We start from the raw sequence: 16,336 nt of genomic DNA, 5'->3' as shown, positions 1-16,336 counted from the left end.
CGACACCCCGCCAGTGACCGTCTCTTCCTTGGCTGTCTGCTGCTATCGATATCCAAATACCCAGCCAGTCACCAGAAGCAGCCACTGCGGGAGAGAAAGCAGGCCAGAAGAGAGAGAGCTGCCTCTTCCCGCACCCGTGCACCGTAACGTACGTAAGCATCACGGCCGTAGTTTCCCTTTTGGGATTTTTTTCCTGCCCTCTTGTTACGCAACATGTTTCCAGGTAGTCCTGAGATACAGAGAAGATGAAGAAGATAAAAAGAGAAAAGTTTAAGAGCTGTCAGCCGAACATCGACTTGTCTAAAGCATCAAAGCCATCGAGAATCACTGACGGTACATGTTCATCAGGCGCAGCAGACTGGCACTGAGAGCGTCAGGAAGACAGCAAACGCCGTTACGATGGTGCAGGCTGTTGAGTAGCAGGGCAGTGGACAGAAGTCCATCGGCAGACAAGGAGGTGGCGGCAGAAGACACTCAGGTGAACAGAAACGCGTGCGGCATCCAGCATCTATCAGCGGAGCTACACAAACAGATTTTCCCGGCCCCAACGCTTCCAGGACCGTCCCGAAACTTGACCAAGATCTCGCTGAAGTATCTAGAAGATAACGAGTTGCTAGGCAAACCGTGCTCGGTGAGCCCAGAGATCAACTTCCGGCTGCCGCAGTTGCAGGGCGACAACATCAACCACCACTTCCTCAACCTTGGGTACAATAGTGCGGAGAAATACATCGGCTTGGTGGAGGAGCTATGCAAGATCGGCCTAACTCCGCTCCCGAAGCCCGAAAAATGGGTCTTCCAGTCGGGATGGACACGCTATGCGCTTAACGAACCGCCAAAAAGCGTTGCATATCCGCTAGAGGCGGAGCTGGTGTTTGACTGCGAAGTCATGTACAAGCAGTCCCCGTACCCGGTGATGGCGACATGTCTGTCACCCTTGGCATGGTATTCCTGGTGCTCGCCGTACTTGACGGGTGATAGCGACAAAAACAGCCATTTGATACCTCTGGCCACCGATAAGAGAGAATGCGTAGTAGTCGGTCACAACGTTTCGTTTGACCGTGCCCGGGTACTCGAAGAATACGATGTCAATCTCTCTAAGGCGTTCTTCCTCGACACCATGTCGCTGCATGTGTCGGTGAGCGGCATGTGTTCCAGACAACGGGGGACTTGGATGAAGTACAAAAAGAATATGAAGGAGAAAATCAAGACGCAGGAGAAAACGCTAGAAGACTTTAGGGACATGATCCAGAATGAAGACTTGAAATACACCATGTCCAACTTGGTCCTTGACGAGGAGTCAGTGGATGACGACAACGAAATCAGCAACGCACTCCGAGAAGATCCGTGGATGAAAAATAGTAGTATGAACAAGTTAAGCGATGTGGCAGAATTCTATTGTGGAATCAAGATGGAAAAGCAGCTTCGGGACCATTTTGCTACCACTGATGTGAACGAAATCAGAGACCTTTTCCAAGAATTGATGACGTACTGTGCCGACGATGTCCTTGCAACTTACCATGTTTTGCACAAGGTGTATCCGATGTTTCGCAAAGTCGTTCCTCACCCGGTCAGTTTCGCAGCTCTGAAACACATCAACTCATCTTTTCTTCCTACTTCAACAGACTGGGAGGATTATATCCATCGCTGCGAAGATATGTACCAAGCTTCAAGAGTAGAGGTGGAGGACAAAATACACACAATTTGTGAAGAAACTGTTAAGCTCAAGGAAGGTGCAGATGATATCCAACCCCCATGGGCTGGCAATCCTTGGCTTTCTCAACTTGATTGGACAATTAAGCCGGTCAAGTTGACAAAAGCAGGTATACCGTATAAGAATCAAAAGCTACCTGGATACCCTGAATGGTACAAGAAACTGATTGTGAAAAACGAGCTCACTCTGACAGTCAAATCGAGATGTTCTCCTTTGTTGTTGAATATACTTTGGGAAAAAAAACCAATTTTTTGGACCGACTACAAAGGGTGGTGTTTTATTGTAGACCATGATGAGATAGAAAAGTTCAAAAATATGAAGTATATTCAAGTGGATCCGCAAGAACTACTTGAGGTAGAGAAGGGATCTGAACTCAGTTCTGCGAGGAAGACGAGACGTAAAAAAAGTGTTTCAAAACAGAAACAAAATGGTGATGAAGTTGACGCTCAGTCCACTACAAGAGAGAAGAACAAGAAGAAGGCCAAGAGCAGTTCTGCAAGTGAAAAGGGCAAAAAAGAATTGGAAGATGCCGAATCCACTTCTGAGAGTAACGAGCCTGAGTTTGCCGAATCGGATCCTGTTGTGAGGGCCAACCTTGCACATCTACTAGAAAGCAAGAAAACACTATTCAAAATCCCACACGAAAATGGAGCAGATGCAAGAGTGACATCGCTAATAACCAAACCATTCTTGCGGTACTATGAAGAGGGGATATTATCATCCTCACATCAGTTAGCTAAGGATGCCTTTGAAATGAATGTGAAAAACAGTTACTGGGTGTCGAGCAGGGAGCGTATTATGAACCAATTTGTGGTATACGAATCAAATCTACAAAAGCAAGAAAGTAATTTAAAGCCAAAAAAAACCAGGTCCGAGACGAAGGGAAAGGAAAAGGAAAGAATAACTAAAGAACTCGGATTCATTATTCCACAAATTATCCCTATGGGTACAATTACTCGTCGTGCAGTTGAGAAAACTTGGCTCACTGCTTCAAATGCGAAAAAAACAAGACTCGGTTCAGAGCTCAAATCTCTTGTACAAGCGCCTCCGGGATATTGCTTTGTGGGTGCCGATGTTGACAGTGAAGAACTTTGGATTGCGTCCTTGGTCGGTGATTCTGTTTTCCGCTTACATGGCGGTACGGCCTTGGGCTGGATGACTCTTGAGGGAACCAAAAATGCGGGTACTGATCTACACTCGAAGACAGCAAAAATTCTCGGCATTTCACGTAATGAAGCTAAGGTTTTCAATTATGGTAGGATTTACGGTGCAGGTGTCAAATTCGCAACGTCTTTGTTAAAAAAATTCAATCCTGCTATTACAGATGAAAAGGCCACAGAAGTTGCGAAAACTTTATATGCTGAAACTAAAGGTAAAACAGGCGTCGTCAAGTTTAAAGACGATAACGATGAAAGATTGAAGATGTGGTATGGAGGCTCAGAAAGTGCAGTCTTTAACAGATTAGAAAGCATCGCCGAGCAGGACAACCCTAAGACCCCTGTTCTTGGAGCTGGTATCACCGCCGCTTTGAAAAGAACTAACTTGAACTCTAACTCGTTTTTGCCATCTCGTATTAATTGGGCAATTCAATCATCCGGCGTTGACTATTTGCACCTATTGTTGATATCCATGGAGCATCTTTGCAAGCTTTACGGTGTTGAGGCTAGGCTGGCAATTACCGTTCACGATGAAGTGCGATACATGACAAAAGAGGAAGATAAATACAAGTGTGCGATGTTGTTGCAAATAGCCAATCTATGGACTAGAGCGATGTTTTCCTTCCAGCTTGGAATTGAAAATATTCCGCAAAGTTGTGCGTTCTTCTCATGTGTTGACATAGATTTTGTGCTTCGGAAAGAGGTAGACTTCGACTGCATTACGCCTTCAAACCCTCATCCTATCCCACATGGTGAAAGTCTTGACATTTATGAACTACTCAAGAAAGAGGGTATTCAGGAGATGTTGGACAGTTTGGACGACAAATTGCTGCTGAACAAGCATTTTGAAGTTGGCTCCAAGGTTCATAGACCCGTTGAAGAGCTAGACAAGCGTATGGACATGTCGACCAAGCTCCACTGGCTCCAGCTACAAATCTGTAAGGACGAAGTTGAGTTCAAAAAGAAGAAGAAGAAGCTGTTTAACTCACTCGATCACTTGCAGCTAGAAAAGTTCGGCAAGCGCCTGGCGAGCGAGGATAAAAAGACCGATGACGTTGCGTGTGATGGCCTATTCGACCCAACAAGTAGCTCGTCCGAGCTCCTCAACGCAGGCGTAGTACTCGAGGAGTTGTCCGAGAAGGAGAAAGAAAAGGAAAAAAACAAGAAACTCAAGAGAAAAGGCAGAAAGAAAAAGACCGCAGCTGCTGCTTCTGAAGTGGGAGTCATGGCCCCTGATACACATGTGGCACAGTACCTCGACGTCCTGGGCGCAAACGTCGTTGAATCCACGTCGAAAAAGGCCCAGCCACCCAAACGCCGCAAACCTCGGCTGGAAACAGGCGCTGTTCCGGCACCACCAGCCGAGGAGAGAGTACCCGAGCACAAGCTGATAATTAACAGCATGATGCACCATTTCACCGAAAACGAACTTGTCGAGATTCAGAACAGCTGAGCATGTATATAGAACGCCCTCCCTGTATAGTATCATAGTATAATATAACCTAGTACGATATAATCATGTTGCCGCTGCAACAGGGTCGCTGTCGCAGTACGCCGATACCTGCTCGCCTTTCAGAAAACGCCCTGAGAAGGACTGACAGCCTCCGCAGAGCGCTCATTGTAGGCCACTAGCGTGTTGCCGGGAAGAAGGAATGCTCTGTGTTATCTAGACCTCAAGGAAAAGAGTCTGGTAGATTCTCCATCATAGCGCAGCGTTAAAGACACATCCAGAGAACACTTGGCAAAGCTGGACACTTTGCACTGTGAATTGCTGACTTTCAGATAACATTAGCAGCATTGTTTAGACACTACTTATCCAACAGATTACCAAATAAGCTTCGTTTAGCTGCCCTGTTGATTATCTGCTACCATTCTTTCTTTAAGAGCAGACCTTTCCTCCAGTCCCGTTTTCGCTTGATGGCACATGAGAGAAACTTACTTGCTACTCAGCGCCTCACCTATTTCTAATCTCGCATATTATTATTCCTAAGAACAAGACAGAAGATAAACACAGCACCGCAAAAATGGCAACTAACTTCAACTGGAACCACATTCCAGGCGTGCAGAATGCCACCGGGTCTGTGGCAGCTGACACGGCTCCGATAGACCATTTTGATGCTTTCTTCAACAGCCAATTGGGCCAGTCACCACAACCGCACAGTGCTTCGGCGTTGCCAACAGATCCTATGTCACTACACTACACACAACCGCAATCGCAATCGCAATCGCAATCGCATCCCCAACCTCAGCAGCCACAGCCACAGCAGCAAGGACTCACTCATTACCCTCAATCGTCTGCTACCAATACTCAGGCACAGCCTCCTTCCGGCGGTTATCTTCAACACAACAACGCAGTACACTCTGACAGCTCGCTATCGAATGTTTTCAACAAACTGAACATCAGCACTACCAAATCTCATAGCGATGATACTATAGATACGATAAAGCTGGGAGCATCCAAAGGAGCAAATGATTCTAGTTCGCCTTTGAAAAAGATCATGGAAAATCCTACGCACTCAAGCAGTACCGACACGATTATCGCAGACAATGATAGCTCTATACCCTTATCTTTGGCGCTAAATGACATGTCCCAGAAGGAACTGAAGACATACTTGAGGTGGTACGAAAATATTCAGGAAAGAAAAATTACCAACAAGACTGTCACTTTAGAGGACGTCTTCCTTTTCATGCAAAACTTTAGAATACCGCAGCAGATAAAGGAACGAATGAAAATGGTGTTTACTAAGTGGTCGAACTCATTGAACATTGGACAATTTTTTGCATTAATGAGACTTCTTGCGCATGCCCTTTTGGGTGAACCATTGGCACGATCTTTAATAAAGGTGCCTGCTCCTGTGCCAAGGCCAATTTCAATTTTGTCTAGAAAAAGGAAGGACCGGTCCACAGCGTCTAGCAGTGACACCCCTGTATTGGCTGCTCCAGAAGAACCGAAAAAGAAACTTGATATCGATTCATTCACCGAATTTATTTTAACTGGAGAGAGACCCTCTCTCAAGCATACGTCATCATCTACAAAGTCACATAAGAAAGTCAAGTTTTCAGAGGTTGTTAGCTTTTCGCCCCCACCTCAATCCGGTGAACCAGGACCGCAGCCACAACCAGAAATACCAATGATGATGCATCTGGCACAGCAACATGTACTTGATTTTTCATTGCCAATGGACCAGTTACTTGACAGACTTAAAGCTGAAAGCACCGGCACCCCTGAGGCTGTAAGCCAATCTCAAACGCAATCTCAATTACAGCAACAGCCGCTGAAACCACAACCAACTGAAAACGAAGAGGAAGTGTTAAAGGACGTTCAAATGGACACATTCAAAAACATAACACAGAAGGCCACCCGGAATACTGCAGATGAACCTCTGAAACCTAATTTAACAGGTAGTGCCTCTAAATCAATGAAGGAACATTTTCTTCAACAATTCGATCAAACTTTCAACTTCAATGCTGGCCCTTTCGATTCTACATACCCAAACATAAGCGCCTTGTCTGCTGTACCTGCTGTCTCATCTCCATCTACTGATCAGCTTCCAATAATGTCTCCTATGAAAGAAACTCCGCCTGTCCCTCAGAGCTCCTACAATACACCTCAATTGCAGATGCAACCACCACTGCCAAATGCAAGTCAAGCAAAGGTCCAATCACCAGATCGACAGCAGACGGATTATTTTGGGATGGTTCCTCAAAACGGGGCCTCTGGTTCCAGTCCAATGATATCCAGTTTGGCGGCAGGAATGGGTGTAAACAATACCTTCCAGCCTCCTGTTCCACCACGTTCACGATCAAGAGCAGGTAGTTCTGCCTCACCACCTCCTATTCCACCGCCACCGCCGCCGCCACGAGCCATAAAGAGCTCAAGGGCAGCAACTCCTGCGACTACACAGTCGAACCCAGCATTGCCTCCGAAGCCGGTGTTGAATGAGCACCAAAAGCAACAGTATTTATCTGCCTCAGAGGGTGACAACCTGATGCAACTGAATCCGCTGAATGGCATGGCCAATATGAACGCAAACGGGCTGGCAGCAGTGAACACAGGCTACGGGAACTCATACAACTTGAACGGAATGAAGAGTATGTCTCAAGTGAACCAGCTGAACCAGATCACTCAGATGCATCAGTTGGGAAGTATGAATAGCATGAATGGTCTTAACAGCTTGAACGGTATGGCGTCTCCTAACATTAATAAAATGAATGTCTCCAACGTCCAAGGCTACAACCGGCCACCTCAAATAGTGTATGGTCAGCAGGGAACTATGGGACAATCGCCTCAATTTCAAAACCAAGGCATGTTTATGTCACAACAAACTGGTGGTGGGTGGCCATCACTTCATCAACAACAACCGCAGCAGCAGCCGCCAACTTCACAACTGCAACCTCAGCAGACTTCATCTCACCCACAACAGCAGCAGAATGCGTGGTCCGGATGGCAATACTAAGCTAACACAGCACCTACAAAAACTCACCCCGGATTTTTATATATAGAACATATTTTGAACAGAAACATTGAACCGTTTATAACGATTATCAAGCATTACCCTAAACATGCACTTGTACAAGAACGAACTCAGTAGACTAGACTTAAGTCATTTCTTTCCGCGAGAGCGTTTTTTTTTTTTCACTGAGGGAGGAAGTCGTGAGGAATATGTAAATGGGTGGGGTGGGATATTAGCATGTACGGCAACTGGCCCTTCCCCATTCCTGCGTCAAACTATAGTTCTTCCCTGTCAAGCATATCCACGCAAATCACAGTATGCCACCAGTCCAACAAGTGCAAGTGCAATACCAGCAACCATCTCTCTTTGACAAGTTGAAGATGGGCTTCTTGATGGGAGTAAGTATCATTTAGGTTAGATTTTCATGTCACCGTGATTTTTATTTAAATAAGTCCGGACGAACCCAATACTAACACTGGTTCATGCAAATGCTGCCATGCCTTGCAAGCGTTTTACATTCTACAGAGTACAGTTGGTGCAGTATCAGGATTAGTTTTCGGAGGTTACGCCATCCTGAAGAATGGTGCTCCTAACGGTGTCGTCAACACCTTGGGACAATACATTCTCGGATCTGCCGGTTTCTTCGGTATGTTCATGAGTGTTGGTTCCATCATCAGATCGGAAGACATCGAGTACAGTAACATGGGAAAGCCAGGCAATTTTGCAGAACTCAGAGCAAAAATGATGGCGAGACACATGATCAACATGGAAAACCTTAAGAAAAACCTATAACGCTGTTCTATCGACCTTTCTACCTCAAATGTATATAATTTAATATAATGAAACAATTCATAACCATGTAGTCATAATATGGAGTTATAAACCAACTTGTTTTCACCAATCATTCGGGAGCACGCTGCAAACACGGATTTCCCTCACAGACGGAATCTGAAACAAGGCGTGGTAATGCGTTTGTTTCGGAGACAAAAACTCCAGTATCTGAAATTTAGTCAAATCGCAATTATGCAGCTTGTTTCATGTTGATGTACCTGCAGACATGCTTCAGGCAGCGACTAGGCCATTTGCAAACCGTCAGGAACAGGAAAATGTCAGGTAGCCATTGCGATGCGAGAAGGGGTTTGTTTGAAGAGATTAAGAGATGAGTTTATGGAAATACATAGCTTTGATCCTTTGCTAAGTAGAAAAAGCATTCCAGCTTCTCCCTGTTATCACGCTTCGGCTTACTGCAGGGTATCCGCAGAAGGAAGACCATATCTAGTCTCGAGGTAGCTTAGCTCAAGGATAGGTTTTTCAGCATGAAAACTGATAACACAAAACAAAAGCCAAGCAGTCAAGTCTCCTTGAAGACGTTGACCAGGACACCTGCAGGAAAGGTGTACCACCATGACTTGAAGAGCATATACGCTGCGCTTTTATGTTGCTTGGATCTAAAGGCTGCAGCAAAGAATGTCTCTTCAGCATTGCTAAAGTTAACAATGAAAAAAACACAAGCCTATTCTTTCAGTGTGGAACGAGCAGTTCATGTTATGTCCAACCTGGAAATTGACTTGCAGTATAATCTCACATTGACCAAACTGTCGTATGAGATCAATACTAAGTTTGCATTTGAACTACTACAGATATTCTACACTGCTAAACTCCTTCACTGTCCAGATGACCGGACGTGTAAAAAGCTGACAAATGAAAGGCAGATACTGCAGCCAACTCCGAAAGGAGTGGCGATACTACACCAATTCTGCTTGAAAATGGGTATTCCCAACATCAGCAGCATAAAGCTACCACAAATACTGAAATCTAGCTTCAATTCGATGCAGTTAATTGAGTTTGAAAGGCATTCCACAACAGATTCTATAATTCATAGTGAGAATTCTGACAAGTTGTTATTCATCCAGCTTATGGGACCGAGTATGAATGTATGGTCCTCAAAAAATGGACCTGATCCCATTTCTGACCTTGGCTCTCTTTTAAAAGCGGAATTAAGAACTAACGACCACATATACGGCTCATGTGAGGGAGATAACAGAGTCAATCCTCTCGAAAGCGATGTGGCATTTTTTGAGTATTTAAAACAGAGACAACAGGAGCAGGTAGAGGTGTTGAAAGAGTGTGACAACTACGGGGATGAAGATCAGCCAGTAAAAGCTGTGTGTTCTCCGTTTTATCACAGATTTTTCACAAATCCGGATTCAGATTCTCATGTTCAGTACTATGTGTCCAACAAGGGATTGAGATTCTCTCGGAAAAAATCGATAACACTTAACTCTAACAAAAAAACTATCAATAACTGCTTTTCCGGAAAAGCACTGATCCAATGTATTCTTGACTGCACAGACGTTATGTTTTATCAGGAGGCCTTGAAAGTTGCAACTGTTTTCATAAAATTGAAACTCATAAAGTGTGAATCTTTCGATGAAAGCAATCTGTTCGGTTTTATTCCATCTAGAGATTACATATATTCCTTGACTGAGTTGGGATACCAAATTGTTAAATGGAACCCTCCAGAGACTAGAAGGGGGACACATTCTGCTTCGTCCTCTGAATCCGGAATACAAGGTGTGGAATTAGCCTCCCCTAGCACAATTTCACTGAGCAGAGTCTTGAAAGATCCAGCTCTCAAATACTTGTTTAGATCATTTATGTCGGATAATGTTTGCATTGAGAATCTGAGAGTTTATGATGATATTGTGGATTTTCAAAAAAAAATCACTATTTTGAGAAAGATGCTCTCCTTGAAAGATAGAGAAAAAGTAAAATTAGTCAAGCAATTGGAAACAGTTGATCTTTTCAAAGATGCAGATCTTGCACAGTACCAAGTCAGTGCTTTGCAACACAAAAAATTGACCATTTACACAGCTATCAACAAATTGTCCGAATACTGCCTTTCTAAAGTTTACACTATTTTTGCGATGTATATTTCAGAAGATGCCCCAAGCGAGATAAACATTGATTCAAAATTGCGCTTTGAGGTCAAGCACTTGATTCAAAATAACGGAGAGTTCAGTTCGCCTTCCATGAATATTTCAGAGCTGAAAAGTCGGATTAATTCGGAAATATTTCAAACTTCAATTGATGATTCAGAAGCAGAGTCGAATGAGAAAGTTCTTTTATCTATGGATGATGTTGCTTCAGAGAAAAGCTCTTCGAATTCAAGCCTATCTGAGGGAGATATCAATCCGTTGAAACCAATACCTGGGTTGACTTTGAATTTGAGACATGCAAAAGGTCTTGAAATTCCTCCAGCTTCACCAACCGAAGTTCTTTTTGGGCCGAAACTAAAATTTCTCGAAGAAGTTTGTTTGCTTTATGAAGAAATTCGAATTATGGTTTATAGAATGATGGAGACAGACTCTCGAGCTAAATTTCTTGCTTCTGACCAATTTACAGAGTACTATTACTCATTGTAATAAAATATTTGACTAGTTTATGCTTATACTATATACTGTTTGATAATTAGTTGCTATAGCAAACTGAGTAATAAAAATACGTAGCAGGAGTAGGGGAATTTACACTGGAGATATCTTAACAAGTGAAAAATTACTTTATATCAAGAAAAGAATTAATTTAATACATACGTTTTCTCTCCATTAATGAAAACGCAAATTTATATCAGTTTGATTAATTGATAGGATCAATCGTAGTACCCTTCTTGATAGTAGCCCATCCGATCAATCTGAAATGTTTGTCAATACGTCTGGACAATGCAATCTTCTCATTGATTTCTGTACATGCAGGTGAGGTCAAGGTCAATCTAGCCATATCTGCCTTGACGGCCACCACTCTAGCACCGGTGGCAGTTGAACCAATATTAACCATCAACACATCGTCTACTTCTAAGTTTCTAACCTTGACCTTCTTTTGATCATCAGTCTTGACACCCAACAATCTTCTCAATAAGAAATAGTTGACTTCGATATCAGTAAACACGGAAGGTAGGTTACCCTTAGAGCCGACCACTTGACCAACAAGTCTGTCTGCTCTACAAAGAGTTGGATCAACCTTAGTACCAACACCAATCAAACCACCTGGAACTGCAAATTTCAAATCGTTGTTTTCTGCAAATAAGGAGATGATACTGGAGAAAATGGACTTACACTGAATTTTACCATTATCATCCTTAGTAACAATACCTGGTCTAATTTCAATTTCATCACCAATTCTAAACACACCAGTTAAGATGGAACCACCGGCAACACCACCCTTCAAATCTTGGATTTCAGCACCAGGCTTGTTAACATCGAAAGATCTAATGACCATCAATCTTGGTTGGGCCGAAAAATCTCTCATTGGAATTGGAATCGACTTTGCCATACACATGTTAACGGCATCGATATTATACTTTAATTGTGCAGATATTGGAATGATTGGAGCACCGTCGGCAATAGTACCTTTGATAAACTTTAAAATAGATTTTTCGTGTTCGATTGCAGCTTCCTTTTTCATCAAATCGACCTTGTTTTGTAGAATAATGACATGCTTTAACTTCATAATTTCAATGGCAGCTAAATGTTCAGAAGTTTGAGGTTGAGGACAAGGCTCGTTACCTGCGATCAACAACAATGCAGCATCCATGACAGCTGCACCTGACAACATAGTACTCATCAAGATATCGTGACCTGGACAATCCACAAATGAAACATGTCTGATCAAATTATATCTACCTGAACAACCTTCACGTTGACACTTTGGATGAATTTCTTTATCACTCTTGTAGGAACGGTAACAGTCAGGTTCAGGACATTCTGGGTTATCACACTTGTAAATCTTAGCATTTGCATAACCTAGCTTAATGGTGATATTTCTTTCTAATTCGTTCTTGAATCTAACAGTTTGGACACCAGAAATTGCTCTGACAACAGTAGATTTACCGTGGGCAACATGACCAATAGTACCAATGTTGATGGTTGCCTGTCTGTTAATAATTTCCGGAGAGATTGGAGTCAAAGTGGTGATATCTGGATTAGCAGTCTGCTCTGGCAATCCTCCACCTTCTTCAAACTCTCTTTGTCTTATTGCTTCCTCCGTTTCACCAGACTCTTCGTCGAGTTCTGCAAAACTCACTTTCTTCTCAGTCTTCACATCTTCGTTGGCTTCTGCTTCATTCTCACTTTCATATTGTACGTCATCATATGGTTGATCCCCACCGATAACGATGTCTGGAACAGCGTCTTGTAGTTCTGCAGGCATACCTTTTCGTGTCTGTATACTTAGTATAGTCAGAGGTAACCGAGTTATATGGTCTGAGCTATTGATGATCGTTCTTTTGTGACGACAGTGCCTCCATATTGTATTGTGCCTTCCTCTCCCGCAACGAGTGGAAAAAAATTTCATGCTGAAGAAATGAACAAAGCCGTTGTTCCTGGTGCACGGAGTTGATGATTATTGTGGTTCAGATGGCCCTCCCCACGTTAGTGTGTTAGTTTAATGTACAGTCTAATTATTACAGATGACTAAAGAATTTTACAGGTAACGTGTTAATAGTCTGCATGAAAGCCAAATTCATCCATAACCGATTCAATGTCCTTGAAGAGCATTGCAGAATCAAACTCATTGCCGATATCCCACGAATCAAGCAAAATCGAAGATCCAGGATTAACTGCTTCGTCCTTGCTCTGACTTTTATCTTGCAGTTCTTTTGTTCCATTCGACGCGATATTAGCAATATCTTGCGAAGTATTTTGAGTAGCCGGCAAGTCTTTATTTTTTGCAACAGGATTTGAAATTTTTGAGGCAATCACAGTGGTTGGTTCTTTGCCGTGACTTTCTGGAGAACTGTGATATTGGGAGGCAGTCACGTTGGCTAAACTTTGAGGACTTATTATCTTTTTAACCGAGGTTTCGTTATTGGTTGGAGATCTGTAATTTGACAAAAATGGCGAACTTTGTTTGCTGCTGCTGTTGCTATCCTGGGGCGTTTCAGCAATTGCAATAGGTTGTGGATCCAACGGAATGGTACTTATGATACGTCTTGCGGCTGATTCGGGGTGATAGCTGGACTTCTTCTTCAAAGAAGATGTGCTGTCTTTGCTCATTGATCTTCTCTCCTTGTCAGCCCTAATCAAATCCTTTGTTGCTTTATTTTCGAGCTTTTCATTTTCACTCGTTTCCTCGTCAATCACTTCTACTTCACTATCCGAATCCACGCTGTCACTGACGCTGTTCTTTTCCTTGGTGGGTCTCAATCTTATCATACCACATTTTTCTCTAAGAATCCATAAGGAATCAAAAAATATACTGGCGGCCATCCTGGATTTAACATTAACATTCAAGATGCCGGATTCGTCCTCGTCTAAAGTCCTGAATAAGTTCCATGTCGACTTCATGATACCACAAGATCTATAAGAAAGGTCGTGTTTCATCACAGATGCTTTCATCACCAGTGCAATTGCAGATTGGTACAACTCTTTTCCTGCTCCTACATCGAGTACAGATTTGTAGCAAGAGTTTACCAACCTTGCAATTATAACCGATGCCTGCCAGATACTCAAAATGCAAGCACTAGGTAAGTTGTTGACAAAAGTATCGTCTCGTCCCTGCGACTCTTTACAGTGTTGAAGAAGAGCCAAAGAAGCATTGTAAGTTTTGATATAGCCCCTTTTCAATTGAAAACTTGCAATCTGCTCATTGTCCAGAAAGTTATAACTCAGTAAATGAAGTCGAGCAGCATATAACAGCAGTACTCTAAAGTCGTCCATCGGATTTTGGGTATCAGCAGAAAGCCTCAATTCCAACTGATTCAGTTCGCTTTCTAATAGCTGAATCATTGGTAATCTTTCGGAGGCATGCTTAAGGCGCAAAGGGTCAAAAGCATTATTATTCAACGTCTTCTCAACCTGCTCCTCAAAGGTTTGTATTTCCAACATTTGTTTCATGGTTTTGGGGACTTCAATTCCTGTTAAAGAAAATGATGCGTACGGTTGAAAAAAAGCTGGAAAACCAAAAACCGTTCCGATCGTTTGTGACACAATGTTACAACCTATCCAAGTTCTGATCTGTTCGGTCATGAAATCCTTATTTGTTGACTTCAAGCTGTCGGAGGTATGACCTGGAGAGTGTAGTCCAATTCTCATGGCCTGGTAGATTGCAATACCTACTGTATTCCAACTCGAGTCAGCACTCAATGAAGAGATCAATGGAGGCCAGAACGTATATATCAAAAATGCTTGAACAGAGTATACGCTTGATGCATTCAAAATAGGTTCTTCATCTTCTGTTGGGGTGTATCTTGTAATTGGTGAAATCGTTATCTCCGCTAACACAGATTTGAGTATAGGAGATAGGGTAAAATAAAGTGATTGACACTCAGATTGCGAAATGGTTGGCGTAAGTTTGTGGTGTCCCCTTAGTGCTGTAAGCATTATTGTCCAAAAAAGCACAGGACAAAGCTTATAAATTCGTTCAATCCCTTTATTTACATCGACAACAGGTAAAAATGGGTGGTAATAAGTCACAAACGTGCTAAATAGCACTACTATTTGTTCTTCATTTAAGGACATTTCTCCCAATGTCTTGGGTGTGCATTCAAGCATGGGAGGGTTAATTTGAGGCTTACTTACAGCACAATTTTGCACTTTCCAGTTCAAGTAGTTGCTAGTCTCATTATTAGAAGAGCAAACAGATGGGCCTAAACTGGTGACTGGGTCATTTTTACTTGACGCATTCGCAGCAGAGATTAGTGTTGTTAGATTGTAGCTGCTATTTATTCTACTGTTCGAGCCGATGTTGTCAAACTTTGGGGTGGGGGCTGAAGAGAGCGGCTGTCCATATGTAGTTAGCGAAATTTGAGGATGAATAGAGGGTATGTTAAGGTCTGGGTTCAGTGGCGATTGAGGTCTATTCATGAGGGACAGAGGACTGTATTGAGATCTACTGGATATTGCCAGCGGACTCGTAGACCTGTTTAAAGGAAGGGTGTTGCTTCTGTGTAGCGGCTGTGCTGTAGTTGGGATAGAAGGGGAAGTGCTCGTAATCATGTTGTTGTTGGCCGAAGGATGAAATATGTTAGGGTCCGGCAAGGGAGAGCCATTAGTAGTTTTGAAATTGTTGTTCAAATAGTTGGACGCTCGTTGAAGCGATTGTAATGGAGGAAGAAATTGCGATTGTCCATTAAGTGGTGACGCTGCAGTGGTCAAGCCGAAACTCAAGTTTGGTATGGTGTGTGAGGCAGTATTTATACTGTGACCTCCTTGTATGTGCTCACCGTGAGAGTTAGGGGAACCTGACTGACTCCGGAAGTCCTTAAGGTTCACTAGCTCCGAGTTCACCTGCAACTTGGACTTGATGATCTCGTACTCTTTCACCAATTCATCAATTTTGGCTCTCTTGAAAGTTCTTTTGAAATCGGAATCTAATCGACATGGAATCCCTCGTTTGATGCATCGGGTACATGAGTCTGGTGCCTTGTCATTAGCATCGCACTTGGCCTTCTGCTGTCGACACTCTGTGCAAGCAATCTTTTTGAATCTCTTGGATCTTGAAGTCTTGCTCTTGCCGTTCAATTTGTTTTTAACTTCGTGATTGCCACTCTGCTCACTGCTGCCGCTCGGCGACTGCGGAGAATTAGAGGAATTAGTAAAGCTTTCATCCTCGCCTAATGACGTGGTTTTCTCCTCATGCTGTGATGACTCTTTCTCATGAATTGTTTTCGTAGATTTATCGACACCGGGAACGTTCTCTCCTTTCTTTTCTACCATCTTGGGAGTGCGCATCCAAGCTGGTTTCTTCTACGTCTGCCTCCTTTGATGATGTGCAAACGCGAGTATATTGGGTACTCCAGATCTATTTTTCCGATCAAAAGGTAAAAGAATAACGGGTCTACCCCTTGATGCAAGACCGGAAGGAAAAATTCATCTGCATCTACATTGAGAGAATAAAACCGGTTAAACTACTGGAGCAATAAAATAAAATTTCCTCCGTCTGAAAAAAAAATGCCGTTCTACGGCTGCTTACGTCAGCGAAGTCTTCTTCCCCGGACATGATTGAAGAAGTTTCACGGA

General features: G+C 43.1%; 6 protein-coding genes across 6 annotated transcripts; 4 read left to right on the top strand and 2 right to left on the bottom strand.

Annotated features, from left to right (window-relative positions):
• Positions 1-268: 268 nt before the first annotated feature.
• PICMEDRAFT_16519 (hypothetical protein) lies at positions 269-4,377 on the top strand. Its single transcript, XM_019161237.1, has one exon. The coding sequence runs from the start codon at positions 338-340 to the stop codon at positions 4,319-4,321; it is 3,984 nt and encodes a 1,327-aa protein (XP_019017797.1). The 5' UTR covers positions 269-337; the 3' UTR covers positions 4,322-4,377.
• Positions 4,378-4,553: 176 nt separating this feature from the next.
• Positions 4,554-7,710, top strand: PICMEDRAFT_16518 (hypothetical protein). The gene has a single exon (XM_019161236.1). The coding sequence runs from the start codon at positions 4,893-4,895 to the stop codon at positions 7,323-7,325; it is 2,433 nt and encodes an 810-aa protein (XP_019017796.1). The 5' UTR covers positions 4,554-4,892; the 3' UTR covers positions 7,326-7,710.
• PICMEDRAFT_27875 (hypothetical protein) lies at positions 7,679-8,006 on the top strand (the record flags this gene model as incomplete). Its single annotated transcript, XM_019162520.1, has 2 exons — positions 7,679-7,720; positions 7,848-8,006. Coding segments are annotated over 2 exons (201 nt in total), but the record flags the coding sequence as incomplete, so codon positions are not given.
• A 632-nt stretch (positions 8,007-8,638) lies between these two features.
• Positions 8,639-10,747, top strand: PICMEDRAFT_33343 (hypothetical protein; the record flags this gene model as incomplete). The annotated part of the gene is made up of 3 exons (XM_019162814.1): positions 8,639-10,090; positions 10,151-10,376; positions 10,566-10,747. 3 exons carry the CDS (start codon positions 8,639-8,641, stop codon positions 10,745-10,747), a joined length of 1,860 nt encoding a protein of 619 aa, XP_019017794.1.
• PICMEDRAFT_16516 (hypothetical protein) lies at positions 10,635-12,594 on the bottom strand. Its single transcript, XM_019161235.1, has one exon. The coding sequence runs from the start codon at positions 12,525-12,527 to the stop codon at positions 10,959-10,961; it is 1,569 nt and encodes a 522-aa protein (XP_019017793.1). The 5' UTR covers positions 12,528-12,594; the 3' UTR covers positions 10,635-10,958.
• Positions 12,595-12,748: 154 nt separating this feature from the next.
• On the bottom strand, positions 12,749-16,151 carry PICMEDRAFT_16515 (hypothetical protein). The gene has a single exon (XM_019161234.1). The coding sequence runs from the start codon at positions 16,031-16,033 to the stop codon at positions 12,815-12,817; it is 3,219 nt and encodes a 1,072-aa protein (XP_019017792.1). The 5' UTR covers positions 16,034-16,151; the 3' UTR covers positions 12,749-12,814.
• Positions 16,152-16,336: the final 185 nt, after the last annotated feature.

Source organism: Pichia membranifaciens (genome assembly GCF_001661235.1).
Source record: "Pichia membranifaciens NRRL Y-2026 unplaced genomic scaffold PICMEscaffold_3, whole genome shotgun sequence".
Lineage (NCBI taxonomy): Eukaryota > Fungi > Ascomycota > Pichiomycetes > Pichiales > Pichiaceae > Pichia > Pichia membranifaciens.
This window is presented reverse-complemented; position numbering and strand designations above follow the sequence as displayed.